The sequence below is a fragment of the Felis catus genome, chromosome D3 (genome assembly GCF_018350175.1).
Source record: "Felis catus isolate Fca126 chromosome D3, F.catus_Fca126_mat1.0, whole genome shotgun sequence".
Classification (NCBI taxonomy): Eukaryota; Metazoa; Chordata; class Mammalia; order Carnivora; family Felidae; genus Felis; species Felis catus.
In genome coordinates, this window is record NC_058379.1 from 18706419 (window position 1) to 18733797 (window position 27379).

The 27379-nt window shown below is 55.7% G+C and overlaps 1 protein-coding gene across 1 annotated transcript in view; it reads right to left on the bottom strand.

The window, feature by feature from the left end:
* Nucleotides 1–5054: 5054 nt before the first annotated feature.
* The window catches only part of TRPV4 (transient receptor potential cation channel subfamily V member 4), a 35390-nt gene continuing 13065 nt past the window's right edge, over nt 5055–27379 (bottom strand). Inside the window, exons 2-16 of the mRNA XM_023241517.2 lie at nt 25817–26233; nt 23322–23494; nt 19397–19549; nt 18500–18640; nt 17405–17703; nt 14980–15159; nt 13588–13746; nt 13233–13325; nt 12919–12992; nt 12054–12219; nt 11763–11829; nt 8927–9243; nt 7762–7889; nt 6251–6372; nt 5055–5803 (exon numbers count right to left, since the gene is read on the bottom strand). Of these exons, the coding sequence (XP_023097285.2) occupies nt 5646–5803; nt 6251–6372; nt 7762–7889; nt 8927–9243; nt 11763–11829; nt 12054–12219; nt 12919–12992; nt 13233–13325; nt 13588–13746; nt 14980–15159; nt 17405–17703; nt 18500–18640; nt 19397–19549; nt 23322–23494; nt 25817–26202 (2616 nt within the window). The 5' untranslated portion in view covers nt 26203–26233 and the 3' untranslated portion in view covers nt 5055–5645. The remainder of the gene's footprint in view (nt 5804–6250; nt 6373–7761; nt 7890–8926; nt 9244–11762; nt 11830–12053; nt 12220–12918; nt 12993–13232; nt 13326–13587; nt 13747–14979; nt 15160–17404; nt 17704–18499; nt 18641–19396; nt 19550–23321; nt 23495–25816; nt 26234–27379) is intronic.

Sequence of the window (27379 nt, forward strand, 5' to 3'; positions counted from 1 at the left end):
CTCCTATTTATTTTTGAGAGAGAGGGAGAGAGTCGCATTCACGAGCAAGGGAGAAGCAGAGACAGAGAATCCCAAGCAGGCTCGAACTGTCAGCGTGGAGCCCAACGCGGGGCTCAAACTCATGAACTGTGAGATCATGACCTGAGCCAAAAACCAAGAGTCTGACGCTTAACCGACTGAGCTGTCCAGGTGCCCTCCCTAACTTTTTTGATTACCTAAGTTTTTGTTTCTATCCACTAATATCCCAAAGAACAAATACTTCAGGAAATACTGAGTCCTACCTCTTGTACTGCAATTAGGGAAACTGAGTAAGTCCTTCTCTCTGGTGATGTGCGGATCTCAGTTTCCCCGGTTGCAGCACAAAGACTCCTAATGAATTTGTGGCAGAGCAACGGCTGGAATCCAACCCTGGCCTGGAGTCATTGGGCCTCAATTCTGGGGCCACCACATCCTAGTTGGTCTTTGTCCACCGTGTTGACCTAGGCCCAAAGAGTGGAAAGGACCCCCAAGAAGAGAGGGGAAGACTTCATTCGACAAGTGGGAGTGAGTACCCCTATTTTGAAAATGACAAAAGTGAGGTTCAGAGAGGGAAGGCAACTTGCCTGAGGGCACACAGCAACTAGGTCTAGACTCTCCCCAGGCAGATCTGGGCCACCTTCTCTCCTTCTCTCGTTGTTGGGAGGTGCGGGACTTCCCGAGTCTTACAGCCTGGGGACATACCCAATGGGGAGCTCAGCTAGGGGTTCTTTCCAACTAAATTGGCTGCTTCCAAGTTCCCTCTGGCCTCCTCTGAGGAGGCACCCGGGTGTGACTACAGCGGCCCCTGGTGGCCAATCTCCAGGATCCGCAGTCACACCCTGCTCCAGCCAAAGGCTGCTGTGTGGGATCCAGTGGATGCATCCCAAACCGAGGGGTGCTAAGAGCAAGCGGGCCTCTCTGATGTCACTGAGCACCTGGATCTGGGCACCTGGATTCAAGTCCCACTTCCACCCAAACTCCTCTGTCCTTTCCTGTTAGAAGCCATCACAGATGTTACCATGGAGAAATGGAATGTGCACATGCTCTGGAAAGGCCAAAACACTAAGGAAAAAAAAAAATCCCGCCAACCTCCTAGAAGGGTTCTCCTCCTAAGACAGAGGGGGCAAATCCTGACTCTACCACATCTAAGCTGTGTGTTCTTAGGCAAGGGTGTTCACTTCGGGCAAAGTATCAAGAAACCCTGACTCGGTTGTTAAATGAGAAAGAAAAATGATCATCTCAATCATAAGAAGCCTTAAGGTAGGGCGGCCCCAGGGTTGGTTAATTCAGCAGCTCGACGGTATCATCAAAGACCCTTTCTCATCCTTCTATTCCACTAAACCCCTTTATGGTCACAAAATGGCTGCTGCCGTTCCAGGCATCACATCACAGACCTGAGAGTGCCCAGCAAAGGAGAAGACGGTGTCTTCCTAGATTGCCCTTATTTTCCCAGAAGCCCCCTCTTCCTTCAGCAGACTTCTGTCTTATAGGTCAGAACTGGTTCACATGGCCATTCCTCTACCAATCCCTAGTAAGGGAAACAGAGTCACAGTGGTTGGCTCAGGGGAGCGCATGACCGGAGGAACAGAGTGAAGAACTCTGAACTAAACGGGTGCTGTGGAGAAAGAAGAGGGCATGTGACTTCTGGAAAGGCACCAAACACCTGTCTGTAAGTTCCCAAACATGGTTCCTGAGACGTGAATGCAGAACCCTGAGCACAACGCCTAACACTCCGTGTTCACCTGCTTCCTCCTTTCTGGGATTCCCCCCAAGACCAGAAGATGCCGAGCCCACTCTCCCTCCCTGGGCTTGGGTCTCCGTTGCCAGCACCCCTTCCATCCCATCCTCTGCCTCCACCACTACCCCTACTCTTCATCTCATAAGCTTGGGCGAACAAAGATCTCCCCATTGTCCACGGTGGCTTTGAACTCCTAGAAAATAAAAGGTAGGGGGTGCTTGATTCTCATGCGAATGCTTTCACCAGGGAGCCAAAAATTGATAACAGTAGGAACAGGGGCCTGGAGTATTTAATGGCTCCGTCCAAACAACTGAAAAGATCAGAACACACGGTCGTCTGGGCGAGGCGTGGAGACTGCCGGCTACGACATCATTACATTCGGAAATGTCAGACGCGTGCGTTCCGGGGAGATGAACAGTGTGGTTGAAAATGGCTTTTGATTTTTAAAAAATCCCCAGCATTCATCTAAAACAATAATAACAGCTAATAATAACAGGGCATGTAATAATGAAGTATTCATAGGCATAAGAGGTAATTGTTCAATTAAGATCTGAGAGTTTCTGAGACTGTCTTTTCTGATGGGGTCCCATTGTTTTTGACTCTGGTAGCACTAATTATTTCCCAGTAGTGCTTTAAACTTGAGATGAAAAAAGCTCTCCTGTCAAATATGACATACAAGTGCTTTATCATTATTAAATACACATACACGCACATAATAAGAAATCCGGGTTGGAATAAAGTTAGGGGTATGTTCAAAGAGAGAGAGGGTTCTGAATGGGAGCCGACAGTCTCAGGGCTCAGCCAAGACAGCAGGCGACAGCCAGGGTCTTCAGGGCAAAAGTGACCTGGCCTTGTCTCCTCTCACCCTCAGGGATCAGTGTTTTCTCTCCAGGATGGGCTCTGCGGGCACAGAACACCTGGGTTCAAATCCCCACCCAGGTGCCCTGGGCAAGAGTCTTCGCCTCTCTGAGCCTGGGGTTCCTCATCTAAAACGTGGGGCGCAGTGGACAGTCTGCATCCGCTAGCTATTGCCATAACATCGATGCTTGCGCTTAAATCACAAAAACTCATCGGCATTAAAAAACCCATTCTTCTCATGCTTCTTTGGGGTTCCTCTGATCTCACCCAGGCTCCACAGATCTCCTCCCATCCTCCTCCCCGGGGGGGCTAGCCCAGGCATGTCCACTGGCATGCGGTGATTAAAACAGATCTCACAGCCAAGCCGGGGATGCAAAATTACGCTTTGCCCACAGTGGGAGAACACCATGAGGTTATCTCGCAAAGGCACGGACAAAGGGAAGAGTGGGGAACTGGGGCCGTGGACACAGTCTAGCACAGGTACCAACCTTGCAACTTTCCGCGGTAAGCGTCCCCCATTCTCGGTCCCCGTGGGCTAGGGGAAGCCAATGCCATCCCCGGCGCCAGCTCTGCCTTTCCGAGGTCCTGAGCCTCAGGCTTTCTCTGTTACAGAGATTGGCAAGTGATGGAAGAAAGCCGCTGGGGTGCAGCTGGGCGTCGGGGGGAAAAAGCCCCGTAGCAAGCAGACCCTAGGGGGCCCGCCCAGGCAAGAGGGATTCCTGGCTGGGGACACTCTTTCTCCAAGTGTCCCTCTGCTTTAGGACACTGCTGCTTCCCGCCGGCTGAAGCAGGAGACACGTGACCCTATTCTGGCCAATGATACAAGAGGGGAGGTCATTCGGGGAAAGGTTTCCTTCCTTATAAAGAGAGAAAAAAGAACCACCATCATCATTCTCTTCACTCCAACATTAGTCTCCCCAACTAATCCTACTCTTTCCACCAATATTACTTTCCACCAATATTACTCTCGCCCGCCATTATTCTTCCCACCTGCATTACTCTCCCTCCACCAACATTACTCTCCCCAACCAATCTTACCCTTTCCACCAATATCACTCTCCCCCAAATATTACCTTCCACCAATATTACTCTTCCCACACCATTAGTCTCCCCCCACCATTACTCTCGTCTGCCATTATTCTTCCCACCTGCATTACTCTCCCTCCACCAACATTACTCTCCCCAACCAATCCTACTCTTTCCACCAATATTACTTTCCCGCCAATATTACCTTCCACCAATATCACTCTTCCCACACCATTACTCTCCCCCCACCAACATTACTCTCATCCGCCATTATTCTTCCCACCTGCATTACTCTCCTTCCGCCAACATTACTCTCCCCAACCAACCTTACTCTTTCCACCAATATCACTCTCCCCCCAATATTACTTTCCACCAATATTACTCTTCCTACACCATTACTCTTCCCCCACCAACATTACTCTCATCCACCATTATTCTTCCCACCTGCATTACTCTCCCTCCGCCAACATTACTCTCCCCAACCAATCCTACTCTTTCCACCAATATCACTCTCCCCCCAATATTACTTTCCACCAATATTACTCTTCCTACACCATTACTCTTCCCCCACCAACATTACTCTCATCCGCCATTATTCTTCCCACCTGCATTACTCTCCCTCCACCAACATTACTCTCCCCAACCAATCCTACTCTTTCCACCAATATCACTCTCCCCCCAATATTACTTTCCACCAATATTACTCTTCCCACACCATTACTCTACCCCCACCAACATTACTCTCGCCCGCCATTATTCTTCCCACCTGCATTACTCTCCCTCCACCAACATTACTCTCCCCAACCAATCTTACTCTTTCCACCAATCTTACTCTCCCCCCAATATTACGTTCCACCAATATTTCTCTCCCCACCATCACTCTTTCTCACCCACATTACGCTTCCAACTAACATTTCTCTCCCACTGTTACTCTTTCCCACCAACATTCCTCTTCCTCATCATTACTTTCCCACACCAACATTACTCTTCCCCGTCAGTATTACACTCCTCCACCATTACTTTCCCCTCACCAACATTACTCTCCCCTGCCGGCATTGCTCTATCACACCATTATTCCTTCCTGCCAACATGATTCTCCCCGCACCTCCGTTCTCTCCCCCTACTAACATTCCTCTCCCGCCCAGCATGATCGCCGCCCCCCCCTCAGCCCGCGTGACTCCTCGCCCCTTCCCTGCAAGTCTCTGTCCTCTCCAGCTCGCCCACGTCCCTTAGGCTCACGCTACCGCCGCCGCCCAGAGCCCAGCTTCCAACCGCCACCCTCGCGCCACCCTGGTCACTGCTACTGTTCCTCCTTCTCATCCCCGCCCCCACCAGCATCTCTCAGCTCCCCCGCCTCGTGGCTGTCATCCCCACGCCCATTACCGCTCCCCCCCCCAGCATCATCCCTACCATCTTCACCATCAGTGAATGCGCATTTATTGAGCACCGACAAATCCCAGACCCTTTACAGAACACACCGCAGGCGCGGCCCCACGCCCTAGGGCCCCGGCCCCACAGCAAAGCCACCCCGCTGCTGCGCAGGGTGCTGTGCGCAGCCCAGGGCGCCGGCTGGGGCTGGGGGCTGGCCGGCAGTGACCTGGAATGAGGTCCTGAGGCCTCGGCCCAGGTTCCATTTGGGGGCAGGGATCACACCACTTTCCTGAGTGCAGAGCAAATAAATAATGGAGAGGCAGGTGTCGGGGCCCCCCGGGACAGAGAGGCCCTGGCATTGGCTTATGTGACTCCATGGGAGTAAGACAGGCAGCCAGGAGCCCGGTGGCCCAGGTGGGGAGGCAGAGCTGGGGGGGAGGGGGGAGCGGCAGCCTGGGGACCAGAGGGTCCTGGGGCCTCCCCTTCATCTCCGCCCGGCCCTCGCCTCTGGGGGTCAAGGGAGCACGTGGGGGATGCCCTGGGAGGCACCACTGAAATGCGGGTGGAGTAGAAACAGGTGGGTGGGGGGACGGGGCTGGACGGCAGGCCAGAGACCCTGCCCCGCCCACAGCCCCTAGAGGGGAGCGGCATCTGTCCTCCACTTGGGGGGGTAACTCTGCTGGTGGCCGTCGCAGCTGGGGGTCCCCATGTTGTCCAGAGGCACCACCACGTCGTCTGGGTTTGAGTTCTTGTTCAGCTCCACCACGCGCGGCACCACCGAGGACCACCGATCTGTTGTGAGCACGACGGAGGGAAGGATGAGGGTAGACAGAGAGCGTGCGCGCACACACCGAGCACCTGCTGTGTACCGGGCGCTCCGTAGTGCTCTGAAGGGGCAGGTATGCTTATCCCCATCGTTATAGACACGGAAACTGGGGCTCAGAGAGGTCAAGGCACTGCCCGGGAACACACAGCAGTAACCGGAAGGGCCAGAATTCAAGCTCGAGGCAGAATGCCCATGTCCTGTGTGCGGCGTCTCATGCACTCGGCGTAGAGGAAGGGGATCCCAGGGATGCACAAGCAGCGAAGGCAACAGCCAGCCCATCATGCCCTCCCATTCTATAGATGCGAGCGGCGAGTCCCAGAAAGAGGAGAGGACAGCTCAGAGCAAATCGGGGATGAGGATGACCAGGGCCCCCCGCTCTGCACCCCCGAGTCTCCCCACCCACTTGCACTCACCCCTCCGGAGCCGGCCCACGGTGTGCGAGAAACCATAGTACTGGTAGTTCTCGCTCTTGCCCGGGTCCTCATTGATGATGCCCAAGTTCTGGTTCCAGTGAGACCAGTTCACCTCGTCCACCCTGCCGGGGCCACAGCAGACAAAGGGTTCGGGGGGGAGCCCCCGCCGAGACGGCACCCCTTCCCCGCCCCCAGGCAGCCGCCCTGCTCCAGCCCCCCCAGCACATCCTCCTCCTTTTCCTAAAACTTCTGGTAAAATACACATAACATAACGTTTGCCTTTTGATCCCTTTTTCAGTGTACACTTCAGTGGATTAACTATATTCCCAGGCTTGCGTTACCATCGCCGCTATCTAGTTCCAATATTCCCATCGCCCCACACAGAAATTCTGTACCCGGGAAGCAGTAACTCCCACTACGTGCCCCGCCGGCCCCCATAACCCCCGTACCCCGTGTTCTGCTTTCTGTCTCTGTAGATTTCCCTATTCTGCACATTTCATGTAAATGCAATCGTACACTGTGTGCCCTTCTGTGCCTGGTTGTTTTCACGTGGCATCATGTCTTCAAGGTCCAGAGCGTCCTGAACTTCCTCCGGATGCACCCCGTTTTGCTTATCCCTTCATCCGCAGTGGACACCCTCCTTCCTGACACTCTCTCCCCGGCAAAGGCAGGAGGCAGCCTCCTGGGCCCAAACTGGCTCAATACGCTTCTCCCCTTTTAAAGTGACTTTTTGTTGTTTTCGTTCGACCTCCATATTTCGGGCAATTTCTGCGTGCTAGGACCCAGCAAGGAAGATCCATCCACTCCCCTCGCTTTACAGCGAACTGAGGTTTCTGAACGCCGTTCCCCGCAAGGTCACAAAGCTGACAAATCGGAGTCCGGATTTGAGCTCTGGAGCCAAACAGAACAGGACCGGCTGGCTGGCCCGTGGGGTGGGTGCTGTCATCGTCCCCACTTCACAGAGGAGGACGCTGGCTTTGCCTGACCCCAAACATGATGGTTGTACTCTATGCCGGCAATGGCTTTACAAAGAGTCACCTTAAAAGAAAAGAGTCACCCAGGGGTTCCCCTGAGAAGGTGGCTCTCCCCGTGCATCCCGGGTAATGGCCCAAGTCCGGGAGGCTCATTCCTCAGTTTCCCCTTTCTGCCGAAGCACTGAAGTGCACCCGTTGTTTCGTCAGTAGAAGATGATGCCTGCAGGTCCCTGCTGTTCCCCCAGCGAGGGACAGAGGAGCCATGTGGACAGCCCAATGCGCATGGGGTGCTAGCTGGGCTTCCCTCACGTGCTAAGGCATCTGATCCGCACGGCTGGCCTGGGGGGGGGGTGCTATCATCCTCCCCATTTCAGGGATAAAGAAACGGAGGCTGGGAAGTAAACCGACTGGCCCAACATCACCCAACAGCACCGAACTCCACTCGGGCCCATCGGGGACTCAGTGGCTTGGGAAATTGCAATGGGTAGAAAGCATAAGGAGGCTCCATCTGTGCGGGATGGTTCTGCCCTGCCTCACCTGAAGCACCACCTGCGGTCTGGGGTGCCGTCTGAGCTCTTGCCCACGGTCACCATCTCGCCAGAGCGGAAGGCCTTCCTCAGGAACACGGGGAAGGAACGCTCGATGTCCAGAATGGTGGTGGCCCACTGCAGGGAGGAAGGGGCGGGCAGACCATTGGTGAGCACCCGCTCCCCACTCCCCTCCCCACCGCCTACTGCCCTCAAGGTGCCAGGGTGGGCGGGGTTACCCATTCCACTACCCACAGGGGCCCCGGCAGGAGCACAAATGAGTGAAGTAGGATCCGAGCCCTGTGACGCGCTCACAAGGTCACCACTCGCTGTGGGGAACACTAGGGCGGGGTGGGGACTGGGGCAAACCAGGGAGCATCCGCCCGGCGTAAAGGAGACAGCTGCTGTCACCCATCCTCGCACACTGCCAGAAAGGAACGCGGGCCCGCCTTGCCAGGCTGCCAACTTTCAAGAAAGGCCGGAAGTCTGGATTTTTACATGCTATCTCTTAACTGTAAATTTTTGCGTTCACTTTTTTTTAAATATGGCAATGCAGAAAATAAGTAAATAAATCTTTGCTGGTCAAACCCAGTCTACAGGCTGCCAGTCTGCGTTTTATGAGTTACACCCAGTGGGGAAACTGAGGCCTGGGGGAGTAAGTGGTGTGCATAAAGAGCAAGAGAAGCCTGGGGCTGGTAAAAGCCCCCCCGATACAGATACTGGTGCCTCCCTGCGCTGGGGTGGCCCACATCCACGCCAGCCTCATCTCTTGGGCTGTTGTGGAGGGGGGGGCTCAGAAGCTGCCCTCGGGCTTCGCACGGGGCCCCCGCGGAAATGCCCACGCTCTCTGCGCATCCTGTGCCAACAGAGCTCGCTCAGGGTCCCGGGGGGAGCCGGATGTGTCCCGTAAGCCGGACCACAAGGTGAATCTGAGACCGCTGCTGGAGGTCAGGCAAGAAGCCTCTGGAAATGCATTAGGTACCTCTGGGAAGTAGGCCGTGGCCTATAACGTCCATTTTACAGACAGGGAAGCGGAGGCAGAATGAGCCGAGCAGCTGGCCCCTAGCAGAAGGCTGAAGGGGGTGCAGTGGGCCGAGTCTCTCCGTTCTGGAAGGGGGCGGGGGCTGGCGGGGTGGGGGTGGGGGTGGGGGTGGGAGGCCCCCCCGGGGCGTCACCTGCAGCTTCCAGATGTGCTTGCTCTCCTTGGACACCTGGCCCACCGTCTCCCCCATGAGGGCGATGAGCATGTTGAGAAGTAGCACGAAGGTGAGGATGATGTAAGTGACGAGCAGGATGATGAAGACCACGGGGTACTTGGTGCTGCTCAGCATCTCCAGGTCACCCATGCCGATGGTCAGCTTGAAGAGGTCCAGGAGGAAGGTGCTGAAGGTCTCGCTGTCGCGGCAGGACGGGTACGTGGGCACCGTGCAGTTGGTGTGGTCCTCGCCGCACACCTTCATGTTGGCGCACGGGTTCAGGAGGGACACCAGGGCTGTGGGAGGGACGGGGTGACATTCCCTGAGTGACGACACGTGCTGAGAGGTGCAGAGCGTCATTCCCATTTGACAGCGGGGAAAGCTGAGGCTCGGTGAGGGGAGGGCACCGGCCCAGGGTTACCCAGCCTATAAACCAAGCCGAGGGTCCACAGCCTCTGCTCTTTCCACAAAGTCTTGCTAACGAGGAAGAGGTTCCCAGGATCTAGTCCAGCGGTTCTCAACCAGGAGCCGCTTTTCCCCTAGGGGACATCTGGCAGTGTGTGGCTGTCACAACCAGAGAGGCAGGCAGTGCTACTGGCGCCTCGTGGGGAGAGGCCGGGGGTGCTGTTAACCACTCCACCATGCACGGGATGCTCCCCACAGAGAATTACCTGGCCCCAAGTGTCAGCGGGGCCAAGGCTGAGAAACCCCAATCCAGCCTATTGCTCTCAGAGGTCTTGGGAGCCTGGAAGGCCAGTGTTCCCAGGGGGCAGGCTCTCTGTCGTGCTCCTATTTCCCAGCCCACATCGGCTCAGAGGGGACAGGTGGCAGCCGAAACCAGGTACCAGCTCTGACTGTCCCAGGAGCCATGCTTGCCAAGGCCCTTGCCCTCCCCAGATACCTCAAACCGATCGTGGTGCACATCCCTTCCCACTGAGCCCAGACGAGGCTTCAGAGTCCTTCTCAACACAGTTTAGCAGCAACGATTAACCCTACGCCATCCAGGGCAGGGGGCACGAGGAGGCCGAGCCCCTTCCATCAGCGGGGCATATCTCATAGCGCCTCCATCTGGGACTGCGGCGAGCGGGTTTGAATACACATGCCGCGGCTGTTGAGTCGCGGAGTGGCTGCTGACCCGTGTGGAGAAGGATTCTGAGACCTTATCTGGACCTATCGGAAAAAATCACTCTACGATCCATTAGCAATGTCTGCCATGGGCACAAAACAGAATAGTGGCATGTTTGTGTTAGGTCAGCTTCAGGTGAGGGATCCAGTGTCCCCTATCAGGAGAAGCCCTGGAACCCAGCTGACCACGAAGTTGCTACTTTAGCCTCTAAGCCTCTGCCTCAGTTTCTATAATGAGGACTGCAGTGAGGCTGGCCTCTTGACCCGAATCCCAAAACACTGCAGAACCCTTGACGCTCTGTCTAGTTTCTTCCCAGTCCTACCCCTGGGAGGGGGCAGCTGTATCCTGTCCCTATCTCCCCAGCTAAGGCTACAGTTCTTCTCCAGCATAATCCACACAGAAGCTTGGCCTCATCTGGGTTAAAATCTCACCACCATCAGATTCCTGTTTCAGTGTTTGTCCCCAGACCAACCTCCTCAGGTGTGAATGTGGCCTGGTGAAGTTTGAGTCAGCTGCTCCCTTTTGGATGCTGGGCATTGGATGGCAGCTCACCCACCCCTTGGGGACCAGCCCAATGGCTCAGTCAGTTTCCCCATCTCTGGCCCTTCCCTTATGGCCTGTGCCACTGAGGTCCCCTGGTATCATGACATCCCGGAGCAGGCATATTGGAGACAGCCAGAATTGACCTGAACTGTCGGATTAAGTATGAAAATGCATCCTTCCCAGGGCGCCTGGGTGGCTCAGTCGGTTGAGCATCCGACTTCGGCTCAGGTCATGATCTCAGTTTGTGGGTTCGAGCCCCACATCAGGCTCTGTGCTGACAGCTTGCTCAGAGCCTGCAGCCTGCTTCAGATTCTGTGTCTCCTTCTCTCTCTCTGCCCCTCCCCCGCTCATGCTCTGTCTCTGTCTCTCAAAAATAAATAAATGTTAAAAAAAAAAATTTTTTTTTAAATGCATCCTTCCCTGTCCCCATGTCCCTTCGATGTGGTTTTGCGGGTCTTTTCTTCAAGAGACAGAGTCTATCTCCCCACCCTCTGAATCACGACCGGGCTGTCACTTGCGTTGGCCAAAAGCAGAAGTGACGGTGTGCCAGGCAGCGACAGTGAACACTTCTACTTGCGTTCTTGGAACCCTCAGACTGCCATGTGAACACGCCCAAGACGGCTGGAGGATGGGTGACCACGAAGAGAGCAAGATCACCGTCCCCCGTGGCCATCCTCACTAGACGGGCCGGCCAGCAGCCAACCTACAGCTGACTGCAGACACGGGAGCCCATGGAGATGGGCCAGACCTGGCCCGGGTCGGCATGACCACCCAGCTGACCCCAAGACGTGTGAGCAATAGTAGACGATTGGTTGTTTTAAGCCCCTAAGGTTTGGGTGGCTCCTTTTGCAAGAATAGCAAATCCACCAATTTTACCATTTCCTAGCTTTCGAACTTGGGACGAGTTATTTAACCTTCCTAAACCTCAGTTTTCTTATCTGTAGAAGGGGTAGTAAAGGCACTCACGCCCCCGACCCATCAGGGGTACTGATGAGGCAGGGATGGGACAGGACTCAGCCCAGTGCCTGGCGCACAGGAAGAACTCAGCACACGCTGGTTGCCGTCCTCCGCGTACCACGGCCACCCCACCCCGTGGGGTCCTTGCCCCACCCCGGGCCCCGGGCCCACCTGGCTACCAGAGCTCACCTGAAGCATAGCCAATCATGAAGAGCAAGTAGACCAGCAGGAAGCGGAAAAGGTCTTTGAAGAGGATCTAAGGACCCCAGTGGGAATATGGAGACACAGATGAGACACGTGGTTTCTCGCTTTCCGGTCTTTTCCATCCCAGATCTTCCCACCTCCACCCTATCCCTTCCCCCTCTCCAGCAATGTCCAGACCCTGCCTGCTGCCCCCACAATGCCCCATGTCCTTAGGGCTGAGGGCACCATCTACATGCATAAGATGCACACAGTCTAGAGGGTTCCCCGGGCCCATACCTTCTGGATCATGATGCTATAGGTTCCCGTCAGCTTCAGCCCGCGGGTAAAGTAAAGGGCGTTCATCCAGCCCAGGACCAAGGCAAAGACCATGACAGCCAGGTAGGCTTCAATTCCCGCCAGGTAGAGGGCCGCTGAGACAATCACTAGCACAGAGTAGATGAAGCTGGAGGGCAGCAGGGGCCAGAGGGGAGAGGGGATGATGAGGCCCTGGAGGTGGAGACGTGCCCCCAAGCCCTCCAGGGTACCAGGACATCCCGATGCCTTCTAGACCCCCAGAAGAGAAACAAAGTGGATGCACTGGGTTCCCCAGCATTCCTGTTGGTCAGAATGCTCAATTAGTTGGCAACTGATGTGTGCGATGGCCCCAAGGCCCTCCAGGATCCCAAAGTGATGCCCTTTGGGATTGCTAGAGAAGGTGGTGTTCAGCAGAGATTTTGTGGCTAAGTGAATTTCATTGTTGTCTAAGAAAAAGGGAAGAGATGTAGTACACATACAGCAACTCATCCTGTGCCCCAGGCAGACATCATTAATCAAGCACAGCGCTCTTACCCACCAAACACAAACATGCCTGAGGATGCTTCACATGCCACTCCTGGCAGACATTAGCAATCAATCACCAGCATAAGACGTTGCATTATTTCTATAGAGGTGTATATGGTGAGAACCCTCTAGCAATCATGTCTTGCTTTAAGCAGAAGACTCTATTGCTTGACATTGGCCTTGTCCTGATGTTGGGCTACAGCTGTCTGGGCTGGGTGAACCCGCTCCTAATAGAGTCACCTCCCCAGCAATCTGGATGCTGTCCCTGCCCCAACCGTGCCTTCCTCACCCAGAAGCTGCCAGCCTGGGGACCTCTACTCACTAGAGTAGCTGGAAGGAGCCATCGATGAAGAGAGAATTCACTCCCGGGCATTTCTTCATGAACAAGTCTTTGATCTGGAAGAGGGGAGGAGGCCTGTGAGAGCGGGGTAGAGATGGCAGGAGTGCAGAGGGGAGGGGAGAGGAGAGAGGGAAGCAGAGACCAGATGATGGGTTCTTTTCTTTGGGGGGCGGAGGAAAAAGCAGAGAAGGAGGGTACAGGCTTAGAAGAGGAGGCAGAAAAAGGGAGTGTAAAAGGAGGAAGGAGGAAGGGAGGAGGGAGGACAGAGTGGTTGGGGTCGGGGGCCAAGCACTCACGTTGGTAAAGAAGAACAGGATGCCGGTCAAGAGCGTGATGATCTCGCCCGCCAGCCTCAGGTAGTCCACGGTGGTGCGGTAAGGGTACGGAGGCTGAGGGGGCAGGTGGCGCACGGGTCCTCACCCAGCCCCTCCAACATCTGGCCCTTGATCCAGACGCGCCCCAACGCCCCCCCCACACCTGGATCCTGTGGACCCTCCTCCCTCACTCTCTTCCCCCTGAGGGCGGGGGAGGGGGGCACCCCCCCCATCCTGTTCCTCAGCTCTCTCCTGTCCCTCCCACAGGGGACCCCGCCCGGGGGTGGGGGGAGGCCCCAGCTGTGCCCCAGCTCCTGCCCGGCTCGCAGCCACTCACAGTGCCCTCCAGTGGCTGGTAGTAGGCGGTGAGGGTGAAGATGACCATGGCGCACAGATAGGAGACCACGTTGATGTAGAAGGAGACAGCCCCGAACTTGCGCCACTTGTCCCTCAGCAGTTCATTGATGGGCTCCACGGCCAGCATCTCGTGGCGGTTCTGTGGGAGACAGGGTGATCAGCGGCCACCCTTCCCGACCCGTGGGATCTAAGCTGGCTGACTCTGGCACGCCTTCCCCCACCCTCTGCCTCCTCCTGACCCGCTCTTGAGCGACACTCGAGGATCCATGGGGAACTGGATGGGGATTCAGAATCAACACCAGACTACTGGGCTCAGTATTCGAGGCTCCGCCCAATGCTGCCCCAACTTACCTTTGTAGCCTATGCTAGGCTCAGAGAACCCAGAGCCAGAAAGCTATTCTCATGGTCCCCCAACTCCAACCTATGGATTTTGCTGGTAGCAAAATCACCTATGTAGCTCATCAAAAATATAAATCCTCGGGCTTCAACCTCAGAAGTTCTGAGTCAGGAAGCAGGAATGGGAAATTTAGCCCCAGGATGACAGACAATTGACTCACCCCGATGCTGAGCCCTAGGAAGACATCAATAATTGAGCCCTGCACAATAGTTCTCTATACTGTTGTTTCCCAGGCAGACACTGCCAATCGATCAAAGCTTGTACCAGAGATGCTAAACCTCCCACCACCCCTATTCGAAATCAAGCTAGTCACTAAGTCAAGTTAGTCACTACTTCCAAAGATGAGGGAAGTGAGCTCCAGCAAGGGAAGGCATGTGTCCCAGCTCACAGAGCCGGGGAGGAAAGGGAGACCGTCCGCACCTAGTCCCCAGCATTTGATCAGTGTCCCGTCCCTTCAGTGACTTGACTTTCTTCATAACCATGGATCTGGGCAACAGCATAGCCACAGAAGTGCTATTGCAGTGTTATTCCTGAGAGTTAAAGGCAGAAACAAACCCAGATGACCAAGAATAGAAGAATGGTTCATTAGAATGTGGTACATTTACTCGCAGCAATGATATTGCAGAAGAGTATTTAATGGTGCAAAACGATGTTCGCAAAATACTGCTAAGTGAAAAAAAGAGCTTTCATAACTTCATCTAACGACTACTGATGGTAATAGCTGACATATAATGTGTATTCTGTGCCAGACTGTTCTCAAATGAACTCATTTGGTTCTCCCAACAACTCCAAGGGATGTGAACTATCCTTATCCCCATTTTACAAAAGAGGAAGCTGGGACTCAGAGAGGTTGGGTCACTTCTCCGGAGCCACACAGCGTGTAAGTTACAGAGCCCCTCCCAGCCCCGGGGTCCCTTCCCTGATCCCAGCCACACCCCTCCTTCCCTAGGCTCTGTCCCCTGCCTTGGTGCTCACCTCGATCTTGCTGTTATACACCAGGATCTCCAGCACAGAGGCCTCTTCCCCACACGTGTCCAGGGAGGAGAGGTCATACAGCGAGGAATACACCGGCCCGTAGGCCCAGTCCTTGAACTTGCGGGACAGGTGCCTCGTATCCTCATCTGTCACCTCCCGGCGAATGATGTGCTGAAAGACCTGCACGGGGTGGGGGCGGGAGGGTCAGGGGGCCCCAGGGAGGGACACCAATGCTCAGCTTCTCGCATCAGAGGGACCCCGGGGGCCCTGCACAGCCCATCACATGGTGCCTCCCCAGAGAGCAGCACGTAGTGGGGAGGAAATATTTACTTAGCATGTCCTGGGCGCGGACCCCGTGCTCACATCATCTTGTTCTTACTCTTACCATCTTAGTCTTCAGATGAGCAAACAGAGGCTCAGAGCAAAGAAGGGTGTTCCCTGAAGCCGCACAATCAGTCAGCTGAGGCCAGACCGAACCAGGCCAGCCATAAAACCTGAACTGTAGGGACGCCTGGGTGGCTCAGTCGGTTAAGCGTCCGACTCTCGATTTCGGCTCAGGTCATGATCCCACGGTCGATCGTGGGTTTGAGCCTCACATTGGGCTCTGTGCTGACAGCGCAGAGCCTGCTTGGGATTCTCTGCCCCCTACCCCCGCCGCCCCCCGCCGCCCCTCCCCTACTTGTGCTCTCTAAATCAATCAATAAATAAATAAATAAATAAACTTTAAAAAATGTTTTTTAAAATCTGAATTGTAACGAATGTCTTTTTTATGTAATTAAAACAACAATTAGGGCGCCTGGGTGGCGCAGTCGGTTAAGCGTCCGACTTCAGCCAGGTCACGATCTCGCGGTCCGTGAGTTCGAGCCCCGCGTCGGGCTCTGGGCTGATGGCTCAGAGCCTGGAGCCTGTTTCCGATTCTGTGCCTCCCTCTCTCTCTGCCCCTCCCCCGTTCATGCTCTGTCTCTCTCTGTCCCAAAAATAAATAAACGTTGAAAAAAAAATTAAAAAAAAAAACACAACAATTAACCAGCTTTATTAACATGTTAAATCTAGAAATAATTGTTATATCCAGTCCCTCCTGATGCCACTGCTACTGTATGTAGCCTACACACAGGATACTAAGGAACAGAGAGGGGGTGGAAATTGCCCAAGGCCACACAGATTAATAGGGCAAAGCCAGAATTTAAACTTAGGCCTTTTAAACAGAAAATCTTAAAAAATAATAATAATAGTGGGGCATCTGGGTGGCTCAGTGGGTTAAGTGTCCAACTCTTGGTCTTGGCTCAGATCATGATCTCATGGTTCATGAGATCGAGCCCTGCATCAGGCTCTGAGCTGACAGTGAGGGGCTTGCTTGGGATTCTCTCTCTCTCTGCCCCTCCCCTGCTCATGCTCTCCCTCTCAAAATAAATCTATAAACTTAAAAAAACACACACACACACACAAAACCTTAAACTCAGGCCTTTTCCACCACCTCAAGACTCTTTTATAAATTGGAATTTTAATAACTTTTGCTATGATTTTAATAGGACAATCATAATCCCTGCCATTTACTGAGCACTTACCACCCACGCCAGGCTCTTTATTAAAAAGCTTTAAATGGATCGCCTTATCTAGTTGTCACGTGATCCCGAAGGGCACGATTTTCATCCCCATTTTACAGACGAGGACACTGAGCACAGAAAGGGGAGGGGAGATGCCTGTAGTCACACGCTGGGAAGTGGCCGAGCCAGGCTTTGGACCCAGGTGCTCCAGACCCCAGAGCGCCCCGGTTTTGGTTCTCAATCAGGGCAGTGGTGCCCCCCCCAGGGGACGATTTGGCAATGCGTGGAGACTTCGGGGGTTGTCCCAGCGGTGGGGAGTGCCACTGGTATCTGGGGTTCGAGGTCAGGAATGCAGCTAAACATCCTTCACTGCACAAGACAGTGCGCGCACACCCCAGAACAACCTAGTCTCAAATGTCAGTCGTGCCCAGGATGAGAAATCCCCTCTGAGCCCTGTACTGTGAGGCCAGAGGGGGAAAGAACCTGTGCAGGGCCCTGGGGTTGGGGCTGAGCTAGGACCCTGACAGCGGATTATAGGGGAGTTCACAGGGGTGGGGCCCTGTGGCTTAGATTTCTATGAGTGCCTTGTCCTGCCTGGCGGGAGTGGGGCGTGATGCTCCCAGTGGCACGGGATGAGGACTGAGGCTCTGGGATGAAGTCGAGCAGTTTGGCTGGACAATAGGGAGCCACAGCAGGTTCTTGAGCCAGGACATCTGCACAATGGGGTTGGCATGATAGCAAGTGGGTGTGCATATTAATAATAATGAACGTCAGCGCAGCCCCCTCCAGTGTGTGTGTGTGTGTGTGTGTGTGTGTGTGTGTGTGTGTAGAGGAGCGGGGGAGGAGGGGCTGCTATGCCCCACCCCCTACCCCCCACTCACCCCAATCTTGCCGGTCTTGGCGGCCATCATGAGGGGCGAGAGCCCATCATTGTTGAGCACGGCCTCCAGGTTGCTGTCGGGGAAGAGGCGGGCACACTTGAGCAGCAGCAGGTCGTACATCTTGGTGACGAACTTGGTGTTCTCACGGGTGTTGTCGGCGATGGCCACCAGCGCGTGCAGCACCGTGTTGCCGCGGGAGTCCTGCCGCCGCATGTCCGCCTTCTTGTGCGGGTTCTCTGTCAGGTAGTTGACGATGTGGGGCTGGTTGGTGCAGGCGGCCAGCGACAGGGGCAGCTCGCCTGCAGGCCCGGGAGGAGGCAGGGAGAGGTCAGTGAGGGGGGCCCCGGGGCAGGGCTCCGCCTGTGGGTGCTCGGGGAACACGCGCGCCCGGGGGACACGGGACGCAGTGCCAACAGTCCGTGTCCACGTCACGCCGAGGCGGTTGCACATTTCTGCAGGAGACGGGCTGTGGGCTTGCGATTTGGATGCTGCGAGGGATTCTCTGAGGGACCTTGTCCCTGAACTTCAAATAACATGTGCCTTTAAGCAGGGGTGAAATTCAGGGGCACCTGGGTGGCTCAGTCGGTTAAGCATCTGACTCTTGATTTCAGCTCAGGTTGTGATCTCACGGTGTTCGTGGGTTTGAGCCTCGCTTCGGGCTCTGCAATGACCGTGCAGAGCCTGCTTGGGATTCTCTCTCTCTCTCTCTCTCTCTCTCTCTCTCTCTCTCTCTCCTCCCCGTCTGTCCCTACCCTGCTCGTGCTCACTCTCTCTCTCAAAACAAATAAATAAATTTAAAAATATATATAAGCAGGGTGAAATTGAGACTCTTTCCTTGATTCAGCCGGGACGTGGTGGTGATGGGGTTTGGGCCCTGCGATCGGGCCACTGGTGGGTCTCAAGGACATGCTGACAACCTGTCCCAGCCCCAGAGGCTTTCGTGGTCCCCACTGCACAGACGGGGAAGCTGAGGCTCAGGGAGGTGAGGCGACCAACACCGACATGGGGCCAGAGCCCTCGGCCAGCAGGGGCTTTAAGTGTCTGGGGAGGGGTCAGGGCTGTGGACACCACCAGGCACCCCAGCCCCCTCCTCACCAAAGTAGAAATAGCCTCCCTCGTCCTTGGGCTGGAAGAAGCGCCCCCGGGCCTGGGCATGGACGTCAGCTCCTTGGGCCACCAGGAGCTCCACGTAGTGTTTGCAGCGGCGCTCGATGGCGATGTGCAGGGCAGTCTGGCCTGGGGAGGGGGGTAGGGACTGTCACCGCAGGCAGAGACCGGACCAGCTGCAGCGCGGTGGGGTGCAGAATGTGGAAATCAGGCGAGGGGCTGCAGGCCCAGGCCTTGACCGTCTCCACCCAAGGGCGGCAAACGGGCCTCCAGACACTGCCCGGATGTGGGATCTCTGACGCACGAAGCCGTGACGTGCTGCACTGTGCATGCAGAATTTCAGACTCAAAGGAGATCCCACATGTAGGATCCCAAGTGTGGGGACTTTGGTCAGACTCAAAGGAGGCCTTAATCCAGGAGGAAGCAAAGACACTGTGGTCTCACAGAGTTTCGGACTCGGATAGAAAGTTCACAGACTGAATCTTCATATCCAGAAATCTGAAAGGTCAAGTCTGAGTCACAGAACCTCAAAGTTTAGACCCTGACACCTTTGCCTCTTAGCAGTGTGGGCCTGTACAACTATTATCATCGAGCCTTAGGGTGTCCGGAACCGTAGCATCTCGGGATCCCAGACTCCAAGTTCACGGATCACTAGGCTCCCTGCGTCTCAGAGTCTTGGGTTCAGAATCTGGGATTCTGAAACTCAGAATATCAAGATTGGAAGGGGTAGTTATCGTTCCTTTGTTCATTCAGTGGCCGGTTCCTGGACGCAATGCCGGCACCTGGGGCACAGACGGGAGCTCTTGGGGTGCAGTGGGAATCAGACAAGCAAGGACGGTGCCCCACCGTCACCCTGCGTCACCCCTGCCCCACCCGGGGCCCCACCTCGGTAGTAGATGTCCCGGAAAGGCGAGTTGATGAACTCCCGCATGTTGCCTGTCCGCTCGGCGATGTCCAGGAGCACAGGGATGGTGTCATTACGGCCACTGCTCAGATTCAGCAGGGCCTTGGGCAGACAGGTCTTCCCTGTGGACGGCTCTGGGGGGAGAGACATACAGGAGGAAGGGCCATCAGTCTGTGGTACGCAGCTCCTGGGCTGCAGGGGACAGGGCACCGGGCAGGGAGCCAGAGGTCCTGGCCCTGCCGCACCTCCCCTCTGAGCCTCTCCCTATCTGTGCCCGTGGTCCCGAGGGGGTCCAGTAAACTCAGAGGGGCAGTTTTTCCAAATGAGGGAAGCTGCAGCCTACAGAGATTGGGATTTTCCAAAGCATAATTGGGAGGGAATTTTAAAAATCAAATAAGTGGTGAGGAAGGCTGGGTTAAACAAAGCCAACCATATTTATTTATTACAGGACTTGTCAGAGCCTTTGATATGCCAATGGGGACTGGGAAGCTCTAAAAGCCAGACGCACCAGGCAACGTTTGCCACCTATTGGAACACAGGATCCTCTTCCAGGGAAGCATTTACACCAGTGTCCCTAGAAGGGAGCAGAAGGGGTGCAGCGGTCCCCGACGTGCAGACTGCCCCCCAGAGTGGATATGAAATTACCCAGGAGGGGCGGGACAGGGTTTTGACCCAGCACCGGTAACACCGAAGGCCTGCCTGCCTTGAGCAAGGTTTCATCTCGTTGTGAAACCTCTCTCACGAAGCCGGTCTCCATGTGGTCCCCAACGGGTCCCCACACTGCCCACGGACACTCGCTAATGTCCCTTTGCAATTTTCTTTCCCTTGTGTTAACTTCTGTGGTTACACAACTTGACTTACACCTTGAAAGGACGAGTTGATGGAAAGAGAACTCCCCCTGGGAACCCGGCACGGGGCATAATCCTGCTGGGGACTCAGGAATGGTCGCAGCAGGGACGGGATCAGGAAGGGGTGAGCTGAGCTGCCTGCTCTGGAGCCAAGCACCTTGGGGTTCAAATCCCGGCTTCCCTCCCAGTTTCCGCGTGACCTTTCGTCTGCTTCTCTTTCCTTTCCAGCTAAACTGAGGCCACGGAGGAAATCGAAGAGCTAATGCATGTTTGCTGATGAGCCCGGCACCAGGCAGATGAAAGTCCTCAAGACATGGGGCTGTTGTACCTGTTACTCCAACTCCGAGGGAGGTGCTTTGGGAATTTCTCTCTAGATGTCAGGAGTCAGTGGGGAGAACGTGCAGGAAGGACTCACAGAGACCTGAATTCGGTCCCAGTGCCCTCAGGACTGAGGTCTCCTGGACAAGCATCGTCCCCAGCTGCTTCCTGCTGAACCCCTGGTGCCCAGAGTCACCAGGGAGCTGTTTTCATGAACGAAAAGCAGACTCCAGTTCTCCATCTGTGTAAGTGCGGGGTGGGGCTTGAATGCTGACCTCAGCATCTTTCCCTCCCCAAACCCACCCCCCAGCCTGCATGTGTCCCCTCTGCAGAGGATGGTGTCCCCATCCAGCCAAAAACCTTTGGGACACCCTTGTCCTTGCCTCCTACAGCCACCGCCAGCATTTCCTATTCAATCCCTCTCCCACTCCCTGTGTCCACTGCCACCCCCCTGGCCCAAGACCCCTGCCTGGCTTCCACCAGGCTCTCAAGCTTCCCTTCAATCCACACAGCAGCTGGAGTGGTCACCTCAGAGTACAGCGTTGACCACAGTGAGCCACAGGGCCTTTGCACAGGCTGTCCCTTCATCCCCTCCATGGTCTTTCCTTCTCTTTTTATCTGGTTAACTGCAACTCATTCAGATTCAGCCTATCACCTCTTCCGGGAAGCTCTCCCAGATTTTCCTGACTAGGTCAGATCCTCCAACATAGACGCTCGTTGGCACACATTACAGACTACAACTGTTTTTATTCCTGTGATTGCTTGATCAATGTTGATCTCACCCAGGAAACTGTGAGCAACCTGGACAGTGTTGTGTCCGCTTCATTCACCACTGTTCACCCCGTGCCCAGCACAGCATCGGATGAGCTGATCGCCGCATGTAATTCCAAACCACAGATCACCGAAAGGGGCTTGTGCAGAGCATGGAATCATACCTTGGATTTGGGTTTCCGCACCCCCAGACCCAGGCTATAGCGGGGTTGGGGGGCTGCCAGCCTGGGTCCTGGGATGAAATGCCAACAGCAAGATCTTCCCAGAAACGCCAAAGGACACGCAGTTCCAGGACTCCACCACCAGGTGGCGAAGTGGCTCTGCCCTGGGAGCCACCAGGGGAAAGGGGACTAAGTAAATATGTCACATTGGAGGGTTGTCAAACTTTGAGGGGTGGTGGCCACAGACTCCCCTGAGAAACAGATCAGCTCATGAGCCTCTGACTAGAAAATCATGCGGCGGCGGATCCAGGCTTTGCGGGGCTCAGACTTACAGAATTTGGGGGTACTGTTTACGAAAAGAAACATGCAATTATGAAATCAGAATTAGCTCCAGGGCCTTAGAAGGGGCCAGAGCAAGCGAGCAGCCCTACAGATGGCTTAATTTGCGTCACGGGCCTCCTGGTTAATGCCCCTCTACACATGCACTATTCTCTGCAGATTCAGGGGACCCCACCCCCACCCCTGCTCATGCACACAGATAGGCTTCCCTGGGGGTCCCTCGCCCGGGCGAAAAGCCCCTGACTCGGTCCTGAACTCAGGAGAAGCCTGGAGCCTTGCAAGTCCAGCCTGGAGCTGCACTGTCTCGCTGATGACTCGGGTTTGCTCTACCCCGAGGTTTCCCTCTTGTGCCTAATGAACTTGGGGAGGGGCTTGGAGGGGCCGTTTGGTCGGGGCTTAAATGAGATTATTCACGTAGTCACTGACACCCTCCGGGGGCAGGTCGGACCTGCCGCCCCAAGCTGCGGCAACCCTAAGCTCGTGCCACAAACGAGCCACACGGTCTGGCTGGGCGCCACGAAGGAATATTTTTTATAAATCCAGTCATTCTCCTCTGACCACCATGACGATACTGCACAGTATCATTCTGGTGTTCAGAGAATCTGGCCGATAAAGGCATACGTGAAAAATGTACCGCTGCCCAGGTCACCCCGTTTGGGCACTTCATTTACCTGAAGTACTCGAAGCCTCAAAAAATGGGGCCCCTCACCTCCCCGAAGCTTCGTCAGCCCCGAGCTGCAGACTGCCGCCGGCCTTCTTGAGACTGGGCCTCCCTTGTGGCAGGTGCCACCGTTCTTAACATTTTACGTTGATTTGTGGGGTCGCTTGGCCAGTGAATTACGGCTCCTCAGCCTGGTACCTGGCACGTAGCAGGTGGCTGACGCGGGCCCAGGGGCTCACAGGCCAACTTTGCCAATTTGCAGGGGAGGCCTGGGGCGGCAGAGGGAGCTGAGGCCCCGAGGTGACGAGGCTGAAGGGTGAGCCCTCTGGGCTGGGAGAAGTCCAGGGCAGTGGTGACCGCGGCCTCAGCCTAGGGAGGGGAGTCCGAAAGCTGGGTGGGGGTAGGGCAGAGCCCGGGAGCAGAAGCAGGAATATTCGTTCTGCCAGGACTATGCTAGTATTCCCTAGTTTACGGACGAGGACGTTGAGGCTCAGAGAAGCCATATATCTGTAAGCGGTGGAGGTGGGATTCAAACCCAGGTGAGTGGACTCTGCTTACCTCCGACATTGACCTTTCCATAATTGAAGGCTGAAAGAATGAACGAGGGTAGCCAAAGCTACCTTACGAGGGGTAGTAATATGTGAGTAATACGGCGAAGGACACAAGGGTCAGACTCCCTAACCAGTGCTCTTCCTGGCCAGTGCAGCCCATTGACCCAGGGGAAGACGCTAAGAGCAAAGGTGGCCCCCAATGCCAGGCCTCCCCAACCCCCGGTGGCCCGCCCATTACCCCCACCCGGGTGGCTCACCCCGGAACTCCTCGTCAGTCAGGCGCTTCTTGTGGGTCAGCAAGAAGGGAAGCAGCCCATCCAGGTCAGTAGTAGAGCCCCGGGACACGATGTCAAAGAGGATAGGCCGGTTGAAGACTTTAAGGATGGGGGGCGGCTGGGGTGCAGGAGCTTTGGGGCTCTGCGGCTGCTTCCTGGAGGTGGGGGAAGGCAGGGTGATGGGAGGGCTCATCCCCCGCCCACCCCGCTGTCTCTGGCCTGAGGGGCCCAGGGGTGGTGGGGGGGTGGAAGGGGGCAGCTAGAGCCCTAGCGTGGAACCAGACCGAGGGGAGGGATGGCTGGAGAAACAAAAGAATGTTTTATCCCAACAAAGTCTACGTAGTGCCTACCGTGTGTTAGGTGGAAACAGACAAAAGAAACAAGCCTACCCATCCATCCACCCACCCACCCATCCATTCATCCACTCTTCCATTCGTCAGTTAGTGAGTACGTACTAAGCCAGAGACCGAAAGAGACACAGATAGTGAGAAAACAAAGGAGGAACACCAGACTAAAAGATAAAGCAACTCATTCATTTATTCAACCACTCGCTCATTAATTTATTCATTCAACAGACTTTTGAGAAAAATGAGCACATAGGTGCCTGGTTCAAGGCCCGCCACACAGTGAACACTCAGTACACGTTAGCGGACATTGCCTTGTTATTTAGCGCCCACTGTGTGTCCGCAGCCTGCATGTGTGTTTGACACACTGAGCTGCAGGGGCAGGTAGAGACAGGACGCGACCCACAGGGGGCTGGGAGTGCGGAAGCAGAGAGACAGAGTAAGGGAAAAAATGGATAGTCCTTTGGTCATTCGACAAACACTAACTGGGCACCTACTGTGTGCTAGGTTTTAACAGACAAAGAACTGGGAGCAGCGTGAGCCCAGGGGGCTCCACGAAGGGCAAGAATGCTCTCAGCCACGTCTCCATCCACCCAGTGCCTGGTGCATACGGGGCACACTAAGAATCTGTTAAATGAACGGAGGAAGACAGAAACGGAGACAGTGTAGGGAGCCGAGGAGAGAGGAGGGGAGCCGAGGGGGAGCAGTGACAGAGGCGGGCGGGCAGGAGGGGAGACTGAGGTCAGGCTGTGGGGCAGCAGGAGGGGCTGAGGGGCAGGGAGAGCCGCTGGCAGGCCAGGCGACGGGGACAGCTGCTCTCCTTCCTTCCTCTGCCTGGGCCCCAGACCACCCCCCACCTTGAGGCAGGGCTCCAGCGGCAGGGTGCCAGGGCAGGGCTGCCCCCCCTGAGGATGAGGGCACAGACCGCTATAATCCTGAGAGCACCTGGGAAGCCCCCATTTCATCCGCTCCCGAACTGTGAACTTGGAACCAAAAAACGAAACGGGAAGGACACCCTCACACCCACACCGCACTAGGTGGTGCTTGGGTCTCCGGAGACTTCACCCACACCTCCAGTTCCTGCAAGGCCCCTCCAAAGCCACTAGCCCTGACTGTCTGGGGTAGGGGCGGGGTGAGGCCCGAAGGAGGGGGTTGGGAAGGGAAAGGGAGGCACGGAGCCCACCAAGCTTCCAGCCGGACCTGGAAGAGATGGGGACACCGGGGCGCTTTGCTGTCCTCTGAGCACAGGTGGAACCGATTGTCCAGCAGCGTGCGGACGGCTGTGAGATCTCGGTCTTTGGGCACACCCAGCCTCTTCAGCCTCGGGCCCTGGTATGTGCACTTCCGTCCACTGGAACACCACCCTCACCCCGTGTGGCTGCCCCTTCTCATCCCTTAGCTTTGAGCTTAAACGTTGACTCCTCCAAGAAGCCCTCCTGGAATACCTTGCCCGTATCAGCTCCCCTCTCTGCCTCAGCACCTCCCCCAACTCGAACTGTGTGTTCACGTGCCCATTTGCTTGCTTATCGCCTGCCTCACCTTCCACAATGAAGGTAGCAGTGGAGGCTACTCAGCGTCTGAACTCTGTAGGAGCGGTACCTGGTCTGGCTCAACCCTGGAGTCACGGGGCCGACCCCCCTGCCAGGCACGTGGTGGGTGCTTGAGAAACATCCACTAAACGAATCGGTGACTCAGTGAACAAAGAAAGGAGACAGCTCCTGACCAAGCAAGGGCTTCATCCAAGGGCATAAATGAGTCTGTGATCAGCAAGGAGGACAGACAAGGACCAGGCAACAGGCCATCTCCAGACTTCAAGACTGTCCTCCAGACACACACAGAAGCCTGAGAGGGGTTCTTAGGGGTTTTCACGGGGGGACAGCCAGATAGACAGATGGCAGATGGGGAGGGAGATATCTGATGAGTGGATGATGGACGGGTGGACAAGTGGACGAGCAGGTGGACAGACAGGTAGCTGGATGAATGAACGAGGAGATGACGGATGGATGGACAGACGGGTGAACAGACAAGTGTATGGAAAAGTGGACAGGTGGGCGAACAGGTAGGTGGATGGATGGACGGGCGGACGGATTCAACACAGAGGAGACCATTGGCCAGGCAGCCAGCAATACTCACTCGATGACCTTCTTCCTCCACCGCCTGTTGTCGCTGGGGTGATGACGATAGGTGCCATAGTCAAAGAGCGAGTCCATGGGTGCCTTCTTGGGTCCAGGCACCACCGAGGACTCATACAGGGTGGACTCCAGCAGGTCAATGGGGTTGGGCACCCCCTTGCGGAAGGCACCCTGGAACTTCATGCGCAGATTTGGTCGCCCATCACCTGGCCCAGCGGGGCGGCTGGTGTCAGCCGGGGAGGGGGAGGGGGAGCCATCCTCCCCTTCAAACAGGTTGGCCAGAGAAGAGAGGGGGAAGGCCTCAGCCCCGGGGGTCCCGCTCTCGTCCCCGGGGGTCTCAGCCACCTCCCCGGGCCCTGCGTGGGGGCCTCCGCTGGGATCCGCCATGCTGACCCGGGACCCGTCTGCGCTGCTCGGCCTGTAAGGGAACGGGAGGGGAGTCAGGCGGAGCCTGGCCAGGGGTGGGGGCTCCAGGAAGCCCCCTCCCACGTGGGCAAACAGCACGGCTGCCAGCTGCTTCAAAGCCACCGTTGTAATGACAGGGGTGCGGGGTGACCACTCCCAGATGTGGTTGGCTGGCAGCCCCAGGCAAGAGCTACAACAGGAGCCTCTTTTAGGGACCTGGAGACGTAAACGGGCCTCAGGTCCAGCTACCCCGGGCATTAGGTGGAGAGAGGAGGAAGGGCCTCAGAGTCATCCTGGGACCCCAGACCCGGAGCCTGGGGCTTACTCCCAACCAACCCCACCAGCTTCAGAGCCCCGCAGAGCAGGGTTCAAATCCAGGCTCCACACTCCGCAACTGTGTGGCACTGGGCAAGCTGACATTTCACGGCCTCGGTTTTCTCATCTGTAAAATGGGGACATCCAGGCAGAGAGCATGCATTCCCGTGGTCAGTGCCTGGCACACAGTAAGCACTAAAACGTAACCATTAAATGCAAGCTTCGGGCCCTGCAGGTGCTCAGCAAACAGGTGCAAACCCACTGTGTGAGCCAGCATTACTCCGTCTCTCCTAGGGCCATCCTTATGACTCCCATTTTGAAGAACAGCAAACTGAGTTTCCAAGACTATAGCTAACTTCCCACGGTGCAAAAACTCTGCTTCCCAGTGCCGAGTGCCGGTCCCTCCCCTCCCCTGTTGGCCTGCCTATCCCCTACCCATCTGTGTTCCCGGCTCAACTGTCCCTTCCTCTGGGAAGCCCTCCCTGACCATCTGTTCGTGGGATTAGTTCATTCCTGGGCCGTGAGCACCAGGAGGCAGGGAACGCATCTGTCCTTGTTCACTCCTGCATCCCCAACACCTAGAAAGGTACCACGCGGATGAAGGTATAATTCGTTCCCCCCGTTTCTCAGATGGAGAGACTGGAGGTTTTTGGTTTTGCTTTTAATTTTTTTTTTTTAATGTTTATTTTGTGAGAGAGACAGAGACAGAGTGTGAGTGGGGGAGGGGCAGAGAGAAACAGAGACACAGAATCCGAAGCAGGCTCCAGGCTCTGAGCTGTCAGCACGGAGCCCAATGAGGGGCTCGAACTCACAAACCGCGAGATCATGACCTGAGCCGAAGTCG